At 35.7% G+C, this 26,447-nt stretch overlaps 1 protein-coding gene across 1 annotated transcript in view; it reads right to left on the minus strand.

Annotated features, from left to right (window-relative positions):
- The window catches only part of LOC150077870 (kinesin-like protein KIF11), a 257,452-nt gene extending 231,349 nt beyond the window's left edge, over positions 1–26,103 (minus strand). Inside the window, exons 1-3 of the mRNA XM_090384389.1 lie at positions 26,004–26,103; positions 12,397–12,550; positions 7,005–7,078 (exon numbers count right to left, since the gene is read on the minus strand). Of these exons, the coding sequence (XP_090240515.1) occupies positions 7,005–7,078; positions 12,397–12,550; positions 26,004–26,056 (281 nt within the window). The 5' untranslated portion in view covers positions 26,057–26,103. The remainder of the gene's footprint in view (positions 1–7,004; positions 7,079–12,396; positions 12,551–26,003) is intronic.
- Between the last annotated feature and the right edge of the window lie 344 nt (positions 26,104–26,447).

Below are 26,447 nucleotides of genomic sequence, written 5' to 3' on the forward strand. Positions count from 1 at the left end.
ATATAATATATTCTCCATTACATACATACATACATACATATATAATTATGTGGTAAGTAACTACATTATATATCAAAATTAAACTTAAAATCATGAATTTATTAATCCAATGGCGCTGGGCTGACGAGTTTTCATAACTTTGGGAGATTTTGGGTTGTACTTTGGCCGCCTTCCTAGTAAACTAAAAGGGGTTTTACTTTAAAATCCCTGCATCGTTACCACCCAACAATAAAGTCAACCGATCCTTTGCCACTTTGAAGCTTGGCATGTTTTTTTTTTTTTTTTTTCCTCTTCTTTCGATATGAAACTTCTTTTAGGCATTCCTTTCCAAAAAAGTCCTGTTTCATGTATGTTAAAAACTTGTTGAGAAATTTAACGCCACTCTTCAATAATTTTTAGAAGTTCTTTTTTGAAAGTTTCGGCTCCTTCTTGATCTGCACTTGCGACTTCTCCCTGGATTTTAAATCTATCTTACCAGCCCTTAGTAGCTTTAAATGGTTCCACATGTTTTTCTTTTTTTTTTTTTAAATGTGAGCTTTCTTCAGATCATCACATACACTAATCGCCGTTTCCTTAATAATATTTAACTTAACAGAATTGTGCATTGGATATTATCTTCAATAAAATTATTTAGAAGTCTCTCCATTTCAATTATAATAGCTGGCCTAGTTGCCTGCAGGGTAATAATAGCTGTCTTTCCCACTGCTAAAATTAATTCTTTATTTTTTATAATTGTTCTTAGAGTTGAACCTGCCAGTCCTCGATTATTGCACACATCCACTTGCTGCTGAACGGAATCGATTCGCTTCAAAACGTATAATTTAATTTTCAAATTCAGTATTTTTCTTACCTTAGTAGGCTTCATACCGTGTCCAGATGTTGTAACTACGTTGCATTAATTTTGATACAATGTTTGAGTAAGCTATCCATTACGGACGATGTCTAACACCGTACCGAGTGATGACTAGACTTTGGATAAATGCATATACAGTAAAGCAAAAATTACAAGCAATATACTTGATCATTTTTTAAAATGATGATTGTAACAAGTCACCATAATGCAATTAAATTAGAGTAGGAGAAAATTTCACTGAGTGCGGGAAACCTTGCTATTCATTTTCAAGCTATCGACTACATCAGATGAAACGTTTTCATTAAACATGCCAAAAATTCAATCTTTACACTGGTAAAAGAGCGTTATAGTAAGTTGTGACAGCATTAAAGTGAGATATGGGTTATAATATAAAAACAGCATTATAGCGAATCAGCGCAGAGCAAACTGCATTATAACGAGGGCTTGCTGTAGTAATGGTAATTGTGGCTTGTGATGCAAGAAAACAAGCATATGAGCTTATGTAGCATCAGCCAAAAAAAAAAAAAAATTCACACAGCCATTCCCTCTAAATGTTTGTTCAGCTCCTCCTTAAATTTATTTAACCTATCAACTTCCACAATGACAGATGGAAGTTTGTTCCAGCAATTAACCACCCGCTGGCTAAAGGCATATTTCCACACATCTATTCTACATCTGTCTTTCCTCAATTTGAATTAATGCCCCCTTAGGTTCATAATCTGAACAAGTGGAAGAATCCCATCAGAATTCAGCGTGCTGAACCTATTAAAGGTCTTATACACCTCAATCAGATCACCTCGCAGGTGCCTAGTCTCCAGCCACTGCTATTTTCAGAACTTAAGCCTCTCTTGGTAAGAGGATCCCTTCATTCCCCTCACCAATCTTGTCGCCCTTCTCTGTACATGATCAAGCAAATCTACATCCTTCCTAAAATGAGGCCTCCAGACCTGTATGCAGTACTCAAGGCATGGCCTGACCATTGCCTTATACAGAGGGACAATCACCTTTTCCCTGCTAGCAAAATTTCTGTATAACATTGACAAAACCCAATGACCTGCTCTTGCAGCCTGTCTGCATTGTTCAGAAAACTTCATATTATCTGACTGCACAATTATTCTCAGGTCTTTTTCATTTTCTACCACTCCAAGTGTAGTACCACACAGTTGATACGTTCCTCTGGGGGAACCTCTTTGCATTTTTCAATGTTAAACTTCAGTTGCCACCATCTTCCCAAATTTTCTAGATCCTGTTGCAATAACAAACTGCCATTACTGTCATTAACAACCCTGCCAACCTTTGTATCATCTGAAAACTTTGACACTAAGCCTGACATACCTTCATCAATATCATTGATAAATATACAAAACAAGAGTGGACCCAACAATGAACCCCGTGGGACTCCACTAATAACATTAGTCCATGAAGAGCAGCACCCATTAATTACCACCCTCTGTCTTCTCCCACTCAACCATCTTTTTATCCATTGTAGCTTACCCTTAATACCATTCTGTTCCAATTTGTACAGTAGTCTTCCATGCACAACAGTGTCAAAAGATTTCTTGAAATCCAAGTATATGATATTAAAATTAGTTTTTGCATCCAGTTCCTTTGTAACCACATCATAATATCCAATCAAATTTGTCAGACAAGACTTTCCCTTAACAAACCCATGCCATGTCTGAATTATTGCTGCAGTCTTGTCTAGATGATCCTGTTTAATAAGTGATAAGTCAGGAATCAACTATAATCTGATGGAATTCATGTCTCTTTAAAAGCCAATGATGTCTCTCTACCAGTACTTATTACAATATACAGTGAGCACTTTGATCCAGAATATATATTTCTGTTTTCTGAAAAGTATTGTATTGGCAAATAATGCAAGAAAACCAGCTTATATAGCATCAATCCCCCCCCCCAAAAAACCTTCCCATTTCACCTACCTATCCCCCCCCAATAGTTTGTCTGGTTCTTCCTTGAATTTATTCAAGCTATTCACTTACACAACAATAGATGGAAGTTTGTTCCAGCAATCAACCATCTGCTGGCTAAAAGCAAACCTCTACACTATTCTGCAACCATCCTTCAATATGAATTTTTGCCACTTCATGCATGTAGGCTGAGCAAGAGGAACATCCCATCAACTTTGAGCTTTTTCACTCCATTCACAGGCTTAAACAACTCAATCAGATCACCTCACAAGTGCAGTCTCCAGACACTGCAATTTGAACAACTGAAGCATTTCTTGGTAAGGGCACCCCTTTGTTCCCCTTCTCTGTAATCATTCCAGTAACTCCACATTCTTCATAAAATGAGGGCTCTAGACCTGTATGCAGTACTCAATGTGTTGCCTGACCAATGCCTTATACAATGGAATAATCTCCTCCTTATCCCTGCTAGCAAAATTCCTGTATATCACTGACAAAACCTTATGAGCTGTCCTGGCAGCCTTTTTGCACTGCTCAGGGAACTTCATATCTGACTGCACAATTATGAATTATTAAATTAATATGTGGACTACAAAGATCCAAATCTGAAAAACTGTAAGACTTAAAAGAGTTTGTTGTGTTGCTGCCAAGAAATCACAGTCTAAGTATTATTATATATTACATTTGCATTTGGTTCAACAATATATTTAATCTATTGTCTGAACCACATATTCCAAACTATCTTCCATTCCTGTCCACAGTGAGAACAAGTGACAACTAAACTCCAATACTTAAACTTAACCCTCCATCATACATAACTTGGATGCACTGGAATCATATCTTTACTGTTCATTCATTCATTCCATATTTCACTGGCCTATTAACCAGTTTAATGAACATAGCTATGTCCAATCTTACTACTTTTACTATCTTTATTCATATGCCAGCCTTTTTTGATAAGTTTAATAACCATAAAAAAAACCCAAAAACTATGTCTCACACATTGATTCAGTATAAACTTTGACATGCTATGCCTGTTGCCACATAACAATTAATCTGAGAAAGAGTCTGGTACCAAATTAAAATTAATACATTTCTGATGCTACTTGTTTGAAATTTTTTAATCCGATATCCAGGCGCCTCCGTAACCAGGTGGGCAGGAGCAGCAGTGCGTAGCACACGCTTCTTGATTAGACCGGGGTTCGAGCCCGTACCCACCAAATACGGAAGATGCGGAAAGGCCAGGGAATGACCACCGCATATCCCTGGAGCAATATGGCCTTAGTTGATAATGCTCCTAAAAACCAAATAACAAACAATCCGATATCCTTTAATTAAAATAAATACACTAATGTAGATATTATCACCTTTTTCGTGGGTCTTTTTTTTTTTTTTTTTTAATTATATATAGCTGGTGTGATAACCTTCATTTCCCAACTAATATTTGGGAAATTAAGTTTAACGTTCTGAATAATTTCCTCATTTGTTGCAAATCCATGACCTTTCAAAGAGCTTTAAACTTGAAAAAAAAATAATAAATAATAAATAATAATTAAAAAAATAGGGAGTTAATTCTGTTTGGTGGATGGTTTAACCACAGTAATGGAGTGCTTCACAAGAAATTCTCAAATAGAAGGTATTAAATATGCAGGGATGTTGTCACGATGCAAGCTTCAATTCCACAAGGACTACTTTTCCAGCTGTATCCTCCAAACAGCATCACTCACTATTCTAGTATTCCTGGTTTACTGTTTGACCATACAGAACAAATTTATAATGAACAATGCTCAGTGAGCCAGACAAAAAAAAAAAATACAATAAGCATGATCTTCACTTTTGATTATGATTGTCTTTGTTTTTCTGCACCTTTTGGAGAAGATGGAATCTTTCATTGAGAGGATTCCATTTTCAGATCATAGCCATACATTAATCCATTCATCACCAGTAATGATAGAAGAAACAGTGTGGGTCAACAATAGCACAGTGATGAAGATCCTAATATGAAAGGACTTGCTGCTCTGATCAGTAAGGATGTGAGGCACAAACCTGGCTGAAACACACTGCATTCCTAAATGTTGTGTTAAAACTTGATTAACATGTACCATAAGAAAATACCAATTTCACTGGCAACTTCACAGATGGTCAAACATTGACCAACCCAGACCACGTCGCAAATGCAAGTGACTGAACCATTAGTTCTTGAAGCTGACAGACAGCCAGAGCAAGGATCACCTTTGCCAGACAAGGGGTCCCTCTTTAAACTTTGCAGATTATGAAAAGTAGTCAAAACAAAATATGCCATCCTTTCCAACAACTGTTTTTAACATTTTGTGAAGTTCCATTGCACTTTTCCCTAATTTGAAACAAAATTTTAATGCAGATTTGATAACTTTTTGATTACATCCCTCATACACAGATTTCCTTCATTTCTACTTTTATATATAACATATTAATCATTGTTTGGTAGATAGCTATAACAATTAAAGACAAAACAAAGTTTGCACTATGAGTGTCATTATGTTGTATCTCATAAATACTTCACGAGCTGCCCCTACTCTTAAACTTTAAATAAGTAATATTGCTCCTGGGAGAAGTACATTAAAGAAATTTTTGAGTGGTTGGGGATCCTCTGTGATGCCATTTCATACTGGACCTCTGATTCTGGAGTGAAGTGGTGTACCCATATTGCTCACAAAGCATGATTATTCTCTGCCAAAATGAGGAGCTGTTTTCCAAAATCAGCTCCTCCACAAAACAAATATTCATATCTGTATAGTGAAACCGTTCTTTGTATGTATGTTCTAAGTATATTAAACCGCTCTGAGGAACTATAATTTTTGTTTTAATAATTCATATCTGTGACAGCAGTTGGCTGCAAACATGGGTGCAGTAGATCAGGTCAGCAACTTTTTCACAGCTTCAGAAAGGGGTTTGTTATTCTGATGCACACACGCGCACACACACACACACACACACACACACACACACACACACACACACACACACACACACACACACACACACCTAATTAAAACGAGTGCAGGTCAACCTTGAACCATGCTCATATATAAGTACACATTTAAAACTAAATAGTGACTACTATTTAGTTAGTGAAATCTTTGTATCCCACTGAAATTTTTTTTTCTAGTCAATACAATGCTGCTCTATAACATTAAAATATTATAGATGTGTAAGCAGTATTTTTTTTTCCATAATTTAAGTGCTGATTTTCTATAACAGATGCTGATTCTCACATACCACCCTTTATAAGCTTATAACACTGCTTGTTTGTTTGTTTTGTTTGGTTTTTAGGAGCATTAGCAACTAAGGCCATATTGCTCTGGGATATGCGGTGGTCATTTCCTGACCTTTCCACATCTTCCGTATTTGGTGATGACGGGCTCGAACCCCCGGTCTAATCAAGAAGCGTGTGCTACGCACTGCTGCTCCTTCCCACCTGGCTACAGAGGCGCCTATAACACTGCAACACATTTCTATTTCTGAATGAATTTTTTTCCCCCCAGCAATTAATATTATGGTTATTTTAAAAGCAAATTATCATGTTTCAATTTACAGTAGTTGATTTTTTTTGGAAATTTAAAAAACTGTGTTTAGTAGCAGTGTCACTTTCCAAAAACAATAACACAAAACACAATCTCCTCTAACAATAATAAAAATTATACTTTGTCAGTAGTAAACTATGGTCTTTCACTTTCTCAAGAAATATGATACCTATGTAGGGTATTTCTTGAGACAGATTTCTAGGTATCAGATTTCTTCAAGACCAAGTGATGTATAATGATGTATGATGCTGGGGAAAGTGATGAGTTACAAATGATTCGTTGCACTATGGGAAGTGTAACAAAGACAGTTTGCTATGTTTTCCATAATTAATAGCAGGCATGTATTGCATAAAGTGCTCCAAAAGTGATAATATGCCTGTTGTTATTTTTTAATGACCATATTACTCGAATTCTAACACAATCAGTCAGAGAAAAAAAAAAAAAAAAAGAGGATTACTACAATTGACATTGATGTCATTATAACAGCCATTTTTCATTTTTAAATTTAAGAAGATTTGGTGCATTTTTTGCAGACATGCTTGCTTGAGAATATCTCAGAAGGGTGAGATGCATTTGAAAGTTTCAATTTGCTTGCACAGAATAGAAAGAAATTTGTTCATATACACTTAAAAAAATTAATAATTAAATTGGACTGCTGCTTACGCAAAAACAGTACAGTTGTATCCCATAAGAACTTCTTCAACAAGTGGCTCAACAACAGTCATATAGACTTCTTTCTGTGGGGAGGTGAAAAAAATATATATATCAAAATGTTTAAATTATAAAGCATTTTCTGTATTAATTTAAAATAATTCTGTTTAATATTTTACATTGATTCAAACAATAAAAATATAGTTATAATAATAAGTTTAAAAATTACATGGAAAATTTTAAAAATATTTTAAACGAGAAATAATTATGCAACCTCTGTTTCCAAGTTCTAACAGCAAATCAGATGGAAACAAAAGCTGAACTGGTTAAAATTTGCGGTTCCAATCCAGGATTTCTAAAAACAATAATGGCAGTAGATGAAACATGTCACTTTTTCAACCTACAGACAAAAATGTCAATTCTCTAAATGGATTGTTTCCGTTTTAGGGTATTATTTTTTCAATATAAAGGCATAATTTATTATGAATTTATAATATGTTATGCTGTTAAGACTATGTGCCCAGAAATAAAGTGCTTAAATCTAAAGAAAGGAACTTTATCCATGGTTATGAAAAAATTGGAAATTACTACCATAGCACAGCTTTCGCATTGTCATATGAATATAATTTCTGAATACCTTTCCAAACACAGCATCTTCCTTATTTACCTGGGCTTGTCCAATGTGATTTTTATTTTTTTTCACAAACTAAAGAACTCATTTTATGGTGAAGCAGACACTATACTAAATGCCTCATGCTTACTTGAACAAACAAACCCAGTACAATTCCTCTAAATTCTGTGACATATTTCTTGCACCCCTTGGACTGTTTTTAACAATAATAAGTCTGACTATAAGCAAGAAATTTTAATTATTCCAATTCTGCAGCTGTTACAAATTCCATATACAAGTCTTTGTTCAAATATGAACTGATGAATATTGAACTCAGACTAATACTGCTCTTACTATTCATTATCAAAAAGCTATAGCTATGGCTGCTAAATATAAAGTGTATTTAGCTGATCTGCCCGAGATTTGCTTCTCACATCCCACAACTTATGCAGTGCTTTTCCATTCCAAATATTCTTATGCCATATAAAAGATCGTTTTTCCTTAGTTGCATTCAATAAAGTAACACAATTCACAAAAGGCCTGTAAATGAATGTTAGACGTTCCACATGAAAATTTTGGGATTCAAACAGGGGGGTGTTAGTAAACAAATAAAATGCACATAAAGCATATACTACACAAGCCAAAAGGATACACAAAGAAAAGTAAACCTATTTTCCAGTTTCAGAAGGGCAGGTAACACGCATACTTCAGATACTTTTCCGATGTTACACCAGCACTCCGGAAATTAAGGAGTGCATTTATCTTGATCCAGTTGTAATATCCTATATTCTTCCAGTGAAACATTTCAAACTGGCAACAATACTGTTGATTAAGTATTCCAAGATGTTTAATAATCTCCAAGACTGACTATCAAAACCTGAATGTGAGAATCATTACTTGAAATAGCTTACTATTAAGTAAGTAAGGCATGGAATATGTTTTTGGGTTTGTCTTTACTCTAATGTTCATCACTGTCTTTATTCTAAGGCAGAGCTAAACATTTTTTAGAGTCACTTTCTTTAATCTCTTTGGGGTTACTGATATCTAAAATAGCTTTAGATATCAATTTGACCTATTTTCAAATTTTTACATAGAAAAATAAAGTCTGAAAGTGGCACATAAACAGAAAAAGACTAAAGAATTAAACAAATTGTGATATTTCTATAAAAGAAATTTGAATAAAATAGTTTATACAAATATCTTTGTATAAAAGAAAGAAAACAAAATATGAACAATAGTCTAATAGCAAATAACAATTAACCAATTAAAGATTTTTTTTTTTTTTTTTTTATAAAAACCCCAAACACGAGAGGTATTAGAAGCTATAGTAGTTAGTACCATATATGGGTTGAAGGTTGAGAAGATGAAAGAAGGTGCTTGTTGGCATTAGACAAATTTCTGTAGATTGTAATTTTTAGGAAATATGTATGATGGAAGGTTGTTCCACAAAACAGAAGTTGAATGAATAAATGAAGAAGAAAAGTTGGTTCTGTGAGTTTGATGTTAGACAGTAAAAGGATGTTAACTGGTTGTGGCATATGTTCAGACTGCTTCAGAAGAAAGAGAGGAATTTATAGAAGTCAGTTCAGAAAAACAGTGCTCATGGAAGCAACTACAGAAAAGACAGCAGAAACAGAATGTCTATGAGACAGAGTGGAAAGACTCTGTTAGAGATGAGTCATTAATCAACATAACTGCCCTCTTTTGAATAGAATATAGAAGCCTGAGTGAGGTTTTGGGGACACTGCCCTAGATATGAGAACAATATTCCATTGTACAGAGTGAACACTGTTTGGAAGAAAAGTAATGCTGAGAGCAAAAGAGAAAACCCAGATTTTTGGATTTAGAGGAAGCAACATTTGTAATGTGCTTATGCCAAGAGAGAGAGAGAGATTAGAAGTCAGGGTAATCTCCAATAGAGATATATGATCTTGCCTAGAAATCTGAGTGTAATCGAAGATAAGCATAGGAGCAGAAGAATCTTTTTTAGAAGCATAAGTCAACTGAGTTTTAGAAGGATAAGTCAACCAAGTTATCTTTGCCTCACTGGAGAATTACCTGGCAATCAGCATTTAAGGAATTGGTAGTGGATATTTGAGAAGTTGAAGCTATTTGTGCAGGGCAAGGTTTCTCAAACTGGAAGGTGGAATGCATCAGCAAAACTATGGATAGGATTTTCGGTCAACAGAAAGCCATTAATATACAAAAGAAAAAGAGTGGAAAAAAGAACAGAATCTTGGGGAACAACAGCATTAGTGAAGTTAGAAGACAGCCATCTGCCATCACCCGCAGTGAGTGAGTCAGTGAGTGTGTGTGAGAGAGAGAGAGAGAGAGAGAGAGAGAGAGAGAGAGAGGATATCCAATTACAAAAACACAGTTGGCAAACCATAAGATGGAAGATTATTTAGACCTTTATGCCAAACATGATTAAAAGCCTTTGAAATTTCAAGAGCAACTGCTTGAGTTTCACCAAACTTTTCTATTAAATTTGTCCACAGATGAGTAACATAAGCCAGAATATCACCAGTGGACTGACTGAATGCATAATGCCGATTATTGATCAGATGGAAGGTTTCTAGATAGTTTAAGAGTTGGTGGTTAATTGATTTCTCCATTACTTTAGAAAGAGTAGAAGTAAGTGCAATGGGATGATAATTGGATGGGAGGGATTTGTCACACTTTCTAGGAACTGGCTTGATATGAGAAAATTTCCAAGCAGAGGGGAAATGTCTTTGGAATAAGAAAGTTAAAAAAGGAGACACAGAACAGAAGTAAGTTCAGGAGCACAGGTTTAGAACATGTGGAGAAATACCTTCAGGACATGTAGCTTTCTTAGCATTGAGATTGTCAAAATCCTTCTGACATCCTTTTGACAGAAGACCACAGGAGGCATTGGGTGGAGTGTACTGGGAATGGTAGCAGGTGATTTACCAAAATCACCAATACAAGAGTTGGAAGAAAAGTAAGATGCTAGGAGGTCAACTTCATTTTTGGCTGAAGTGGAAATAGAACCACCGGTTTTAACAGAGGTGAAAATAGAGATAAGCAAAAGTTGCAGGCATTAGTTTTTGGAAGAGACCAGAATGCTTGACTACCATTTGGATGAGAAGAAAGTTTTCTATTCTTAGCCTGTTTGATATCTAGTTTGGAGTAATTAATAACAGCTTTACAATTGTTCAATGCTTTAATGTCCGCAGAAAATTAAGAAAATTTGAATATAAGCCAATTGCAATATGCAACATTCTTATCTTCAACAGCCTTTGCACATTTATTGGAAAACCAAGGTTTAGATAAAGAAGGAGATTTTAAGGTAAGAGTGTGGAATAGAGGATTTCATCCCTACAAGAATAATTTCACTGACACAATCTGAGTAAATGTTGACATCAGAAGATTTGAAACAGTAATCCAACCAAGGAAAAGAAGAAATGAACTCTCACAGGACATCTCATTTTGCATTCTTGTAATGCCAAAGAACACAAGGTTGAGAATGGCTATGAGAGAAAGGCTCTATTGGAGAAGAGTGTCCAAGTTGTGATCTGAGGTGCCTGGAGGACCACTCACCTCGACTGAGTACTAGAAGGATCATTTGTAAGAAAAAAGATCAAGCATATTGGCTGCATGATTAGGACTGTCTGGCATTCTGAATGTTTTGAACATTAAAAATCACAAAGGAAAATTCCCTCACTATTACAAAAGTTGGACTGGAGAAAATCAAGTTTCAAAGAGAGGAAGTCAAAGAGTTCCATATGATTAGTGGAGTTGGAAGAATGATAGAGGCAACACACAAATTTGACAGAATGTGGTAGAGAGATTTTTAGCCTGAGAAGATCAAAAAGAGGATATTCCAAATTACTAAGTCTCTGATAGGGAATATTAGAGCAGACACATGCACAAGTACCACCTTTAAGAGAAAGGAATCATATACAGTAAATAATTGTGACAACTGAGATGAGCAGTGGTTGAATATTGGAACTGAGACCACATATATTTGTAAAATGAGTGAGGAAGTGTTAGGGAGGTTTAGATCTTTTTGCAGATAAGTTTGTTCTATTAATTTGACAAGTCATGACGTATTCAGTAGTAAGAAAAGGTTGGGAGGACATGGTGTATGAAGTAATGAAATTTTTGGATTTGGCATACACATTATGTCAGCTCCTTGACATAATGTGGCCTCAACAATGCTCCCCCCCCCCAAATACACACTACTCGGACTGCTTCCAGTCACTATCTGGCAGAGTAGAGGCAGCAAGATTATACACTAGATGATCCGGAAGCTTATAGAGAGTTAACAATATGTTCAGTCTGGAGGACTATCAGTCTGGCCATCCTGCAAAACACTGTTTTAGAGCTGTAGCCTCAAAATATAAGGAAGATTGGCTCTCGTTATGATGTCCATCATAACCTCAAAAGACATCAGTCATAATGCATGATGGAAGAGATGAAGGGGGGTTGCCAGAGCTTTGCTCTGGAGACTAAACATAGGTTCCACACTTCAAGCCTCAAAGTGGTGGTATTGCACTGGTTGATGAGAGTCATCTACAAACTAGAATGTTGAACAATAATCTAATTAAAAATACAGAAACCTTAAATTATTATAAGTACAATATAACTTTATTTTGACATCCAAAATAAAGGTGACATTGACTGATGTCAATGTTTCACTAAGTCACCTCAAATGTCATTGCATGTCAGGGATTTGTCATCACCATTTTAGAATCAATTACATTTAATCATTAAATCATGTCAGAAGCAGCAGCAGTGATATTTAAATAAAATTTTAAAAATTAACCTCACCTGTTCAGCACTTGTTCCAAATACTCTATCAAAACTAAATGTTTTTGAAGAAAATTTTCCTGTTAACTTTTCCTTTACAGTGAGATCTTTTTTGTTTGGTCCAACTTCTACTGCCACGGTACAACTTTGTTTAACTTCTAGAAGATTCATAGGTCTGTAAGTAATAGCAAATAAACAAGTATTACCCATTTTAAATTTCATAGAAAAAAGACACTACATAAGGAAATTAGAAATGCTCTTCTCAAATTTCAAAAAAATAAATTTACAATGGCAACATCCACAAAGATAGAAAAATAAAGTTACAATTAGAATAGACAAAGTAAAAACACGTTTTTCCTCCTCCCCAGTTAATAAAGTTCAATATATGTTCCATTCATATCTGTGTACTGCAACAAAACATCATGTTGCACAGGAAAAACACTTAAATCTGTATTATACCTATCTTGTAATTATTCAAATTAGTTAATCAATAGTAAAATAAACAATAAGGAGCAAACTATAAAATAAACAACTCACATATCACCTAACCCTAATTTTGAAATATCTAATTTTTTTGATGATTTTAACTTGCTTGCTTCTATTTCTGAATATTTATTGAGTTAAGCAAAGAATCACTTGCAGATGATATCACTAAACCCATTCTAACATTTCCTCACTAGAGGCCAGAATAACATTGAGATATATATACACAAGTGCTGGTTCTAGGGGATATTTTCCACTACCCTAAACTAATAAAGTACATGTACCCCATTTGTTTGCATGTACTCCAAATCACTTCAATAGATGCATAATGTATAAACTTCATTGCATGGACAACATCCCATGGGATTCAGTTTATGACACTGATCCTGAAATTAGTGTTCAAACTCTTATATAACTCAAACAGAAAGCAAGTAATAAAAAATAATCTACAATATAAACCAAACTATAAACTAAATTACATTATTTACAATACCAATCAGCCAAATCCTAAACTATGATCTGAAATTTTTATCTTGATATATTTCTGTTATCAACCAGAACATTCTCTTAATTTTAATTTTCTGGCTTCTACTTGTGAATATTTCTTGAATTATGTAAAGAAACAATTTCAGACAATTTCGGACTTCGGATCGTTTATAAGATCCGAAGAAAACCTTGGGATCTTATAAACGACTGTTACTTTTGTTCCTTAAATGAAGCAGATTATAAAACAAAGAACAAGCAGAGAATTATGTACCAGTACTGCCTCTACCAGTCGTTCCTGGGCATACAGGTCTGGAGGCCTCATTTCAAGAAGGATGTAGAGCTGCTGGAACGAGTACAGAGAAGGGCAACAAGATTAGTGAATGGAACAAAGGGTTGCTCTTACGAAGAAAGGCTTAAGTTTTGCAAATTACAGTGTCTGGAGACTAGGCACCTGCAAGGTGATCTGATAGAGGTGTATAAAGCCTTGAATGGTTTGAGCATGCTCAATGCTGATGGGATTCTTCCTCTTGCTCAGAATAATCACCTGAGAGGGCATAAATTCAAATTGAGGAAAGACAGGTGTAGGATAGATGTGCGGAAGTTTGCCTTTAGCCAGCGGGTAGTTGGTTGGTGGAACAGACTTCCATCCCTTGTTGTGGAAGTTGATAGCCTAAATAAATTTAAGGCTCAGCTGGACAGGTATTTTGAACAAACAGAGGGGTGAAATGGAAGTGGTTTTTTTTTTTTTTTTTTTTTTGGCTGATGCTGCATAAGCTTGCTTTCTTGCATCATATGCCTCTACTAATGCTAATGCGTCATCAGATTCTGAATCTGACATTTGTGATCTATAGGATGATATAACTTACTGTGGCATAGAATTCAGAAGTTTGGAACACAGCAGTTTACACAAACTGAGTGTGATGATTTCATGTGAGATTTAAATCTACCCAAAGAGTCTGCACAGCTTTTAGGATCAAGACTGAAATCCAAGAATCTGCTGCCAGATTCTTGGATTTCATTGAGCCTTCAGAAATTGGGAACCAATTTCTGAAGGCTCAATGAACATTCGTTCAGTTACAAACTTTTTTGTAAATTTCTATCAACCAACAGAGTGGAGGCTATCTGTTGATTCATTGATCACATAAAAGAAAACTATGAAAATGTTAAGTTTCTTTGCAAAAAAACTCAGTATGATCACAGTTGGCTTGTAAGTGGAGATTTTAAAGTTACTGGGATAGTTGAGCAAGGAGTGAATATTTGGAAAGTGTGACCATCAAGACTGTCTCTGACACAAAGTTCAAAGAACATTAAAGCTAAGGCAATAGTAAATTTAAACAAACTCTTCTGCATATACTTCTATTGAAATGCAATTGAGCAGCAGCCTGGTAAGTAAGGCAATGGGGATTTCCAGGACTGCTGGGAGTCATAGTGGAACAAGTAAATACATGGGCTGTGTTAAGGGAACACAGCCCATGGGCTGTGTTAAGGTAACTAAGAGTAGAAACAGGTGCATGTATATTTCCGGCGCCTCGGTAGCCAGGTGGGCAGGAGCAGCAGTGCATAGCACACGCTTCTTGATTAGACCAGGGTTCGAGCCTGTGATCACCAAATACGGAGGATGCGGAAAAGTCAGGGAATGACCACCGCATATCCCCGGAGCAATATGGCCTTAGTTGCTAATGCTCCTAAAAAAAAAATCAAAATAACAAAATAAATAAATGTATATTTGCATGTACACCAATGCTAGGAGTATAGTTAATAAATTCGATGAGCTTGAAGTGCTAGTCAAGACATCAAAAGCAGATATTGTTGGGATATCAGCGACATGGTGTCACACAGACATAAGCAGTGCAGAACTGGAATTTGGGGAGTACAATGTGTGCGGAAGGGACAGACAGGACACAAAGGGAGGAGGGGTTATGCTGTTAGTTAAGAAACATAAAAATCTAAGGAAGTGCATCTAATTGATGTTGGTGGACAATGCAATGTTGAGTCTGTTTGGTGTGACATAAGCACTGGGAAAGGAAAAATGACAGTAGGTGTGTTATAAGCCAAATGAATCTGATGAGTATAATGAGCAACTGTGCAGAGAAATAGAGTGTGCCAGTAAATCAGTGTCTTATAATGGGGGATTTTAAATTCCCAGAGATTGACTGGAATTTGTGGTTTGGTCACTCCACACTAGCAAGGCTTCTGTGGATTTATTGGATGATTGTTTTCTACAGCAGCATGTTCGGGAGGCAATTAGTGGGAGTGATACTCTTGATCAGTAGTGATTCTTCATGCATCAAGAATCTGCAGAGAAAGGAACCACTAGGTGGCAGTGATCACAGTGTGCTGAAGTGGGATTTACTCAAAGACGTAACTACCATCAAGGGTAAAGGGAAGGGTTTTTGCTTTCGTAAAGATGACTACGGTGGTCTGAGACGGTATTTAAATTCTATACGGTTGGACCAACTGATGATGTTACCAATAGCAAATTCAAAATGGGAAGCATTCAAAGAATTAATCTTGGAAGCTACTAGGCTTTTCATATCAACAAAGAAATATTTTTCAAGATTTAGGCCTAAATGAATGTCACATGAACTAATTTGACATGTGACAGAGAAGAAAAATGCATGGAATACATATAAATTAACATGTGACACAGAAGCCTATGATAGATATAAGCTGGTCTGTAACCAAGTTACAAAGGAGGTTAGGCAGGTGAAGGCAGATTACGAGAAGTCTTTGGCAAAGGATGCAAAGAAAAACAGCAAAGAGTTCTTTACTTATGTAAACTCTAGAAGGAAGGGGATGAATCAGATTGGTCCACTTCATATCGATGGTTCAACTGTTGATGATCCTGCACGGGTAGCAAACAAACTAAATGAATATTTTGCATCTACATTCACACAAGAGGAGTTATTCAGGGAGAGGAATGCCAGAGGTGTATTCAACTCTGGCAGTAAACTAGAGAATCTTGTAATAACTGAGAGTAAAGTGTAGGAGAAATTGTTGAAGATAAATACAAGAAAGGCAACTGGGGTGGATGGGATCTATCCAGTTATATTAAAGGAGGCAGCAAAGGAAGTAAGCAAACCCTTAGCCATAATTATGAGAGCTTCCTTGGACTCAGGGGAAGTACCCATGGACTGGAGATGTGCAATGTGACCCCAATTCACAAAGGAGAATCAAAGGGCGACACAAGTAATTATAGACCTGTTAGTTTAACTTCTGTTCCTGGAAAATTATTGGAGGCACTGGTTAAAGAAGGCTGCAGGACCATCTAGACAAGACTTCAGTTATAGCTCAGACACAGCATGGTTTTGTTAAGGGGAAGTCTTGCCTGACCAATTTGATTGGATAGTATGATGCAGTCACAAAAGAACTGGATGCAGGGAATAATTTTGATATTATATACTTGGATCTTAGAAAGGCTTTTGATACTGTTGCACATGGAAGACTGCTGCACAAATTGGAGCAGTGTGGCATTGGAGGTAAATTGCTGCCGTGGATAAAGGGGTGGTTGAGTGGGAGAAGACAGAGAGTGGTAATCAATGGACACTGCTCTTTGTGGACTAATGTTATTAGTGGAGTCCATCAGGGTTCAGTGTTGAGTCCATTGTTGTTTTCTGTATTTATTAATGATACTGATGATGGTATATCAGGCTTAATGTCTAAGTTTGCAGACGATACGAAGGTTGGCAGGGTTGTTAATGACACAAATGACAGTACACTGCTGCAACAGGATCTTGATAAGTTGAGCAGATGGGCTGCAGATGAGCTGAGAGGTGGCAAATGAAGTTTATCATTGACAAATGTAAAGTAATACATATGGGAAGCAGAAATTCCAGAGTAATGTATCAACTCTGTGGTACCACACTGACAGCGGTAGAGAATGAAAAGGACGTGGGGGTAATTGTGCAGGCAGATATGAAGTTTTCTGAGCAGTGCAGACACGTCTGCAAGAGTTGCTCATGGTGTCTTGTCAATGATATACAGGAATTTTTCTAGCAGGGATAAGGAGGTGATTATCCCCTTGTATAAGGCAATGGTCAGGCCACACCTTCAGTACTGTATACAGGTCTGGATACCTCATTTTAAGAAGGCTGTAGAGCTGTTGGAACAAGTACAGAGAAGGGCAACAAGGTTAGTGAACAGAAGAAAGGGTTGCTCTTACGAAGAAAGGCTTAAGTTTTGCATATTACGGTGTCTGGAGACTAGGCACCTGTGAGGTGATCTGATCGAGGTGTATAAAGCCTTGAATGGTTTGAGCATGCTGAATGCTGATGGGATTCTTCCTCTTGCTCAGAATAATCACCTGAGAGGGCATAAATTCAAATTAAGGAAAGACGGTTGTAGGATAGATGTGCAGAAGTTTGCCTTTAGCCAGAGGGTGGTTGATTGTTGGAACAAACTTCCATCTGTCATTGAAGAAGTTGATAGCTTAAATAGATTCAAGGCAGAACTTGACAAACATTTGGAGTGAGAGGATGGGTAAAATCAGGGTTTTTTTTTTTGGCTGATGTTATATAAGCTTGCTTTCTTGCATCATGTGCCCTTGCTAATGCTAATATAAAGATAGGTTAAATGAAACAATTTGCCCAAGCCCTGAATAAAGAAGGAAATTATTTCAGGTATGCTTGCATTACATTTCTAACACTTGTATATGAATAAATGAAATAAAATTTTTGGAGCTCAAATCGGCAAAGTGCTACTACACTCTGTATTTGAATTATCCATGAACCAAACTGAAAAAGATGTTAGAACTGGCTTTAAAAATGTATTATGCAATTTTTTGGGAAGCAATAAACACCAAAAATTACAAAGAAAATTGTGAGTGACATGCTGGAGAAGTTCAGAAAACTAGGCTTCAATATCAAGTCATGCTTCTCAACTAGTTCCCAGATAATTTAGGTTTGTTTGTTTGTTATTTGGTTTTTAAGGAGCATTAGCAACTAGGGCCATATTGCTCCAGTGATATGCGGTGGTCATTCCCTGACCTTTCTGCATCCTCCGTATTTGGTGGTTACGGGCTCGAACCCTGGTCTAATCAAGAAGCGTGTGGTACACATTGCTGCTCATGCCCACCTGGCTACAGAGGCGCCCTTGAAAATTTAGGTAGTTTAAGTGTAGAGTAGAGTGAAAGATTCCATCAGGATACAAAAGAAATAGAAAAAAAAAATAAAAATTACTACACAATTACTACAAATGTAACAAAATATATTTGGATTATCCACACAACCACAAGCAGCCATAGCCAAAGACACAGAATATGAAAAATCACATTAGAAGTAAATATGCTTGTTGGCATGACTGCGCAAAGAAAGAAATGAATTCCAATGAAACATTTTACAGGTTTATATAGCTACCTGACTTACAAATCTCATGTAGATCTAAACATGTCTATATCTGTCAGTCCCAAAGGAAGTAGTACATGTATTATGTATGCATGGAATGTACAATTAAGAAAACAATTCTTACAAAAGAGAGCTGTAAAAAAGCTGTACATAATAGGTAAAAAACTAATTGGAATTTTAGAATCAGCACTAAAAGTACATCCAGAAACATCAAAAATCTATGTAAACAATAGTAATAAAAAAAAAAAAAAAAAAAAACCGACAACTTAGTGTGAATTTCTGAAAAAGCAAATTTTAATATTCCTCATGTATGGTCCTATCCCCCTGCTCTGACTGCATCATTAATTATTTTATAACTGAGGAAGTATAATTATAAAAAATTCATTTAAGGCTCCATTTTTTGGGTACAAAAGGATAAGTCCCTACCACACTACCTTAATGTTTCACAGTTTTTGGTGCCCTTAGTTTTGCCTGCTTTACAAATTATGAAATTTCATTAAAGCACTCGATGAAATTTTTTTTTTTTAAACTATACTTTTTTTTAATAATGTTTTTTGATGTTATTGTACATTAAAGTGTCAGAATCGGAATAAATTTTTAAGATTCCCATTTTCAATTATTTAGTATTTGTAGTGGCAAATGATGCAGAAAAGCAAGCTTATAAAATTTGGGATGCTTTATAAGCATCAACCAAAAAAAAAAAAAAAAACTGATGAATTCTGCATACCAATGTGGAATATCAATTTTTTAATCTGAACTTTCTTTGCTTTTGTATTCTGTAATATAGAATATGCTCGTGACAAGACAATTTTTAATATATGCTTACAAAAAATATATTCTCTAAACTTTCCCTGATCTTCACCTCTAGGTATCCATTGTATCTTTTTTTCATGATTAATGTAAAAGTCAAAATTTTATTATTCCTTCACACAAAGGAATATATATTATTCCTTTGTGTGAAGCAATTGACAGGAGAATTAGCACATGCTAACATCTGGTATTTTGTTGGTGTTCCAACTTGTGCCGCCTAAAGTATTTCATAAATTCTATAACCCCTGTTCTACAAAACGTGGATTTAAATAGATATGATATAAAATTTAGCTACAAACAGACATACTTTTGGGAACATCTGACATAGGTTAACTAACTAAACTGTAGAAATAAGATCTTTACTTATCAAAATCCGGAGAATACAGGTAATCAACATTCTTCATCTAGGCATTGGTTATAATGTGACACTGCTCTTAATGCTACTGTATGGATGTAAAGGTTTGGATTATGCAAATGAGCCATTCCTTGCTGCCTGTTTAACACTGCACTGCAAATTGGTTTCTCTGTAAACCAAGGTTTCCCAAAGTGTGGTCTGCAAACAACTTATTTGAAATATACCTAAATAAAACTATAAGAAAGTTTCCTGAAAAAATGAAAATGTAATAAAATACCAAATACCCAGTTATACTAAAAATAAATTTAATGCTTTTATAATTTATTAAATTTATATCTATGATGCTTCTAGACAACTCTGCTATAAAAAAAAAAAAAAAAAAAAAAAAAACAGTAGCTGATGCATTCTTCAATTTTATTATGCCATGTAATTAGCACGCATGTGCACATCTTGTGTCTAAGGTGATGGACTGCCTGTTCCACAGAGCAGCAAGATAGGTTACTACACTGTGGCCTGTGCCATCTCTAACTTACAAACCACACCACAGTAACAAACCCCCTGGCAATGGGCAAACTGACAGCACGGAAAAGAAATCCAAAACCTCTTGGACAAGGCAGTATTATGACGATTGTTTAAAATTTGGTTTTATCTGAGTAACCACATGCCATTGTGCATTATTTCTTTTGAAACATTGTCAAATGAATGCATGAAACCATCGAAACTCAAACAGCACTTAGATTGTGTGCATCCAGAATACTCAAATAAGCCAAAGGAATTTTTCATTAATAAGAAAAATTAATATATTTCATCTAGAAAAAGTTTTGTAAAGACAGTTTCTGTGAGATGTTGCAATCAAGACTTGGTTATGGTTTCATATGAAGTTGCAAAACTAATAGCCGAGACAGGATACTCTCATATTATTGGTGAAAAGTTAATGCTTCCCGCACTAAAAGTAATTACATCTCACTTTTATAAAAAAAAAAAAAAAAAAGAAAAAGAAAATCAGCTGCATTTACTCTCCTTATCAAATAATACGGTGAAGTGTAGAATTGTGGAAATGGCAAATATCGAAGAAACTCTCATAAAGTGCATTCAAAGCTGTCAATTTTTTTTTACAAGTGAATGAAAGTACAGACATAGCAGATAATGCCAATTTAATGTGCTTTGTAAAGTATGATTTTAAGGACACTGTCAGTGAAGATTTTTTGTTTTGTAAACCCCTACCAACGAGAACAACGGCTGAAGAACTTTTTACATTCATCAATAATTATATAACTCAAAGTGGAATCGAATGGAACAGATGTGTCGGATTGAACTGTGATGGCACCAGGTCCATGGCAGGTTCCCGTATGGGACTTTTTCTGATGGTCCGAGAGGTGGCTCCAGATTGCAAATGGGTGCATTGTAGTATTCATAGAGAAGGGTTTGCTATAAAAAAAATGCCTTTGGTTTTGAACACAGCTATTCAAGGATGTGTCAAATTTGTTAATTATATAAAAGCCCATTCCTTGAATTCCAGAATCTTTACTGCTTTATTATTATTAGCCATAAGGTGCAAGGAAGCCTGAGGCTTATGCTGCACCAGCCAAAAAAAAAAAAAAAAATCCCGTATTACCCAGAGAGAGAGAGAGAGAGAGAGAGAGAGAGAGAGAGAGTCAGAAGTAGAAGGGAATCACCAAGAAAGCAAGAAAGAAAAGAATTGTGATATCCAGCTCAGGACACTGGGTTTGCCAAGCCCATGCTCACCAGATGTGAGCCCCTGGGGTTTAATGGAAAGAATTAGGAAGCAATTATGAACATCTTATCTTGATAGCCATCGAATTTCGCTTACCCAGTGAAATTCGATGGCTATCAAGAGGGAATGTATTTAAACGACTAATCGAAATGAAGAATGAGTACTTATTGTTTTTGGAGCAATATCCTCCATCAGCAAAGGATGCAATTTTCGAATTTAAAGACCGGTTTAATGATTTTAATTGGTTAATTAAGGTGTTCTACTTGTTTGACTTATATGATATTAAGGTGTCCTACTTGTTTGACTTATGTGATATTAAGGTGTCCTACTTGTTTGACTTATGTGATATTAAGGTGTCCTACTTATTTGACTTATGTGAAATCAAACTTTCAAGAATATTCTCCTCCAATTGACAGCAGTAAAATGTGGATTCGAAACCCATTTACTTTTAATGTGGAACATGTGGAAGAATTCTGTCTCAATGAACAAGAAATTGATTTTGTTACTGAACTGTCATGTGACAGCATTAAAAGACTGCTTCAATCAGGTCTGATAAATTTTTGGCTAAGTTGATGTGAAGAATATAAGCATTTATCAGAAAAATCACTGAAATTTCTTACGCCATTTGTAACAACTTACAAATTTGAAACTGAATTCTCAACATTAGTTTTTTTTTAAAAAAACAAATGCTGGAACAGATTGGACGTTGAGCCAGATTTGAGAACCAAGTTGACATCTTTTCTCCCTGATTTAAAATTACTATGTGATGTAAAACAGCATCACCCTAATCATTAAAATTCAAACTATTTATTTGCCCAAAAATATGTGTATTTTATGTAAACTTTTGATAATAAACAAATAAATGAATGACCTATCTTTTATTTTCATTTACTGATGTTAATGAATACCTAATTGCATTATTACTGGTATATTAATTACTGATATCCACTTATTTATAGCTATAGGTAGGCCATGAAAAAAAAATCTACATGGTCCATGCTTGAAGTTTGGGGAACCCTGCTGTAAACAATTCCTCAAAAACATTTACTATAAGAAATTAATCTCAAATGCTTACTTTTTGGGAACTCAAAAAAGTAAACCCAAAAACATAACTCCTGACAAATGGATTTGTCAAGGTGTTATGTTTTTGGTTATCATATGGATATGATAAATAATTTCTTGGGATTAAAGGAAACAACAATGTATATTTGTGTAAATTATACATGTATAATAAATTGTAAATATATTTGAGTTAATTCAACTACGTACTTATTCAAGATTAGATTCGATTGATAAATTCGTGGGTTATAATAAAGTTAGGGAAGAACATTATGTGGTTGTTTTCCATTAAGATTATTACTATATTTAATACCACTCTTATACCACGTGAAATTAATAATTTAGTTATACGCCTAAACTACTATACATTAAGGTGATGTTTCAGGTATCTTACTGATACCCATCATCAGACCATGCTGTTCAGGAGAACAAAGAATAGAAAGGGTTACAAATCTGAATATATTATAAATATAAACAAACATATCTGGTCATCTGGATAGTTTCGGGTAAGGGAAGCGCATAGGATGATAGGTTTAATTTCCTTTTTATTTATTTTTTATTTTATTTTTTTATTTATTAATTATTATTATTTAGTTATTTATTTATTTTTTTTTTTGTTTTTATCATTGTTTTGTTCGGATTTTTTTTTTTTTTTTTTTTTTTTTTGGCTGGTGCAGCATAAGCCATAGGCTTTCTTGCACCATGCAGCCGTTACTAAAACTAATATATTACAAATGTAATTGTAATAAACAAAGTACTGTTTCTTACAATTACAATTTCACCAATAAACAATTCTAAGTTTGAATTATTGTTACATTAGAAACCGGATATTAAATTAAGTAAATCTTAGATAAATACTGGGTGTCTGGGCTAGAGGTATCCAAAAATACACACATATATCTCAGCATCTATCAGTAAGATACCTGAAACGTCACCTTAACATATACAGTTTAGGCGATTAGCTTAATAAACTATATTATTGATTTCATGTGGTATTAGAGTGGTATTAAATATAGTAATAATCTCAGTGGATTATAATATTTTAGGAAATTTTTTTAGTGCTTCAAAGATCAGCTTATTTGCTATACTATACAGAATATAACCATGGGCATGGTTTTATAAAGCTTTATATTCTTAGTTTTTTTTTTTTTTAATCTGCTTACAGTAATTTCATTATATTTTACCATGAATATAAGTCCTCCTGCCTCAATGTCAAATTGTTTCAGGACGATTTTTATAATGTTCCATATATATCTTGTTGGTTGGTTGTAGGTTTTAGGCACATCACCAACTTAGGCAATAGTAGTAGTAGTAGTAGTAGTAGTGCCACTTGATGCAAGAAAGCAAGTGTAGGAGCTTATGCAGCATCAGCCAAAAAAAAAAAAAAAAAATATCACACCATACCCTCCAATTGCCTGTCCAGTTCCTCCTTAAATTTATTTAACCTATCAACTTCCACAACGACAGATGGAAGTTTGTTCCAGCAATTAACCACCCGCTGGCTAAAGGCAAATTTCCGCACATCTATTCTACATCTATCCTTTCTTAATTTGAACTTATGTCCCCGTAGGTTCGTATTCTGAACAAGTGGGAGGATCCCATCAGAATTCAGCGTGCTCAACCCATTCAAGGCCTTATAGACCTCAATCAGATCACCGCGCAGGTGCCTAGTCTCCAGCCACTGCAATTTGCAGAACTTAAGCCTCTCTTGGTAAGAGGATCCCTTCATTCCCCTCACCAATCGTGTTGCTCTTCTCTGTACACGCTCAAGCAAATCTACATCCTTCCTAAAATGAGGCCTCCAGACCTGTACGCAGTACTCAAGGCGTGGCCTGACCATTGCCTTATACAGAGGGACAATCACCTCCTTTTCCCTGCTAGCAAAATTCCTATATATCATTGACAAAACCCCATGACCTGCCCTAGCAGCCTGTCTACATTGCTCAGAAAACTTCATATCTGACTGCACAATTACTCCCAGGTCTTTTTCATTTTCTACCACCTTAAGTGTAGTACCACACAGTTGGTACGTTTCTCTGGGGTTACGTCTACCCATATGCAGTACTTTGCATTTGTCAAGGTTAAACTTCAGTTGCCACTTCTTAGCCCATCTGCCCAAATTATCTAGATCCTGTTGCAGTAGCACACTGCCATTACTGTCATTAACAACCCTGCCAACCTTCGTGTCATCTGCAAACTTCGACATTAAGCCTGATATACCTTCATCAATTATCATTGATAAATATACAAAACAACAGTGGACCCAACACCGAACCCTGTGGGACTCCACTAATAACATTAGTCCACGAAGAGCAGCACCCATTGATTACCACCCTCTGTCTTCTCCCACTTAACCATCCTTTTATCCATTGTAGCAACTTACCGTTAATACCAATGCTGCACATATCTGTAAATTGCATGTCTGTGGTCATGTGGTCAAGTTTCTGTTTGTTGGTCCCCCCCCCCCAAGTTTTGGGAAGGAAAACCATGCTACCCTCATCTGAGATTGACAACTCAGCCGCACATGAATAAGTACCATAATGGTTCATCGCGTGATTGAAATGCGTTCATCGGGAAGACAGCGATTCTACCAACTATGCTACCCATGTGGGCTATATGTCTTGAACCAAACAATCTTGAACACTAGGTAGTGTTATGCTACATATTGACCACAGGGACTCACATCTGGCATGGGTTTGGCACACCCTGGGTCCTGACCTGGATATCATCATTCTTCTTATTGGCAATTTCCTTCTGCTTCTAACTCTTGTTTTCTTTCTTTCTCTCTCTCTCTCTCCCAGGGTAACTCAGATATATATGTGCAGCAAAAGCCTCAGGTTTTCTTGCACCATATAGCTAATAATAATAATAATAACATATACTGCTTGATTATATGACCCCTACTGTTATTAAGTGGCTCTGGCTTTTCGTATTGGTATTGTGCTTACAAACTGGGAGCTTGCTTGCCTGCCTTTCTGTAACTTATGCAACAATAATAATAACAAACGGAATTTTCAATTCCATTATTAGCGTTCTGGAGGTACCTAGTTTTACTGTTTAAGCGCAACCTATTCTCCATATTAATGTAGAAATTTCCACTGTAGCAATTTTGTGGAACCCACGATAAATACTACGCTGCACATTTCTACAAATATTAAAAAAAGAAGTGCCAACAAATCACGGGAAACAGTGCTGCTGATAACAGGTAGACAATCTATCTTTCCTGCAATCATTCGGAATTATAATAACAATGTCATTTTGGGTGGTCTCAATCGTTTACTAACATTGCGATCGCAACTGATGGCTCATTCAACTACGAAAACGGCGATCACATATTATAAACAGAGCATTCACTCACCGACATCGAATAAATACCCTAATATTCTCATTTTTCTCTTTTCTCCGACTCATCTTGCCCTAACACAGATCAGTAGTACTCACAATTACAAATATACACGTCAATTTACGCGCCACTCGCAACGGGTTTATTTATAAAATACTCGACCAATCAGCAAAGAAGAAATTTTTACAAAACAGGTACGGCGGCAGTAGAATCTCGCTTTCAAGCCAGACGTACCCGACTCTGCTTATTTAAAAAATAAAATATCCGGAAAAAAAAAAAAAAGAGTTATTTTAGTTTTCGCAGAAGCATACTCTTGTTTGTTTACTATTGCACCAGAGAAACTAAGTCTTCAGGATCTTGACTCTGCAACTATACCTGTATATCCCAGGTTCAAGACACGGAAGAGAGAGAGATCACATTACCCCAGGGGTTCACAACTGATGAGTATGGGCTTGGCAA

Source organism: Mastigoproctus giganteus, chromosome 11, assembly GCF_048544385.1.
Source record: "Mastigoproctus giganteus isolate SK-2022 chromosome 11, ASM4854438v1, whole genome shotgun sequence".
NCBI lineage: Eukaryota > Metazoa > Arthropoda > Arachnida > Uropygi > Thelyphonidae > Mastigoproctus > Mastigoproctus giganteus.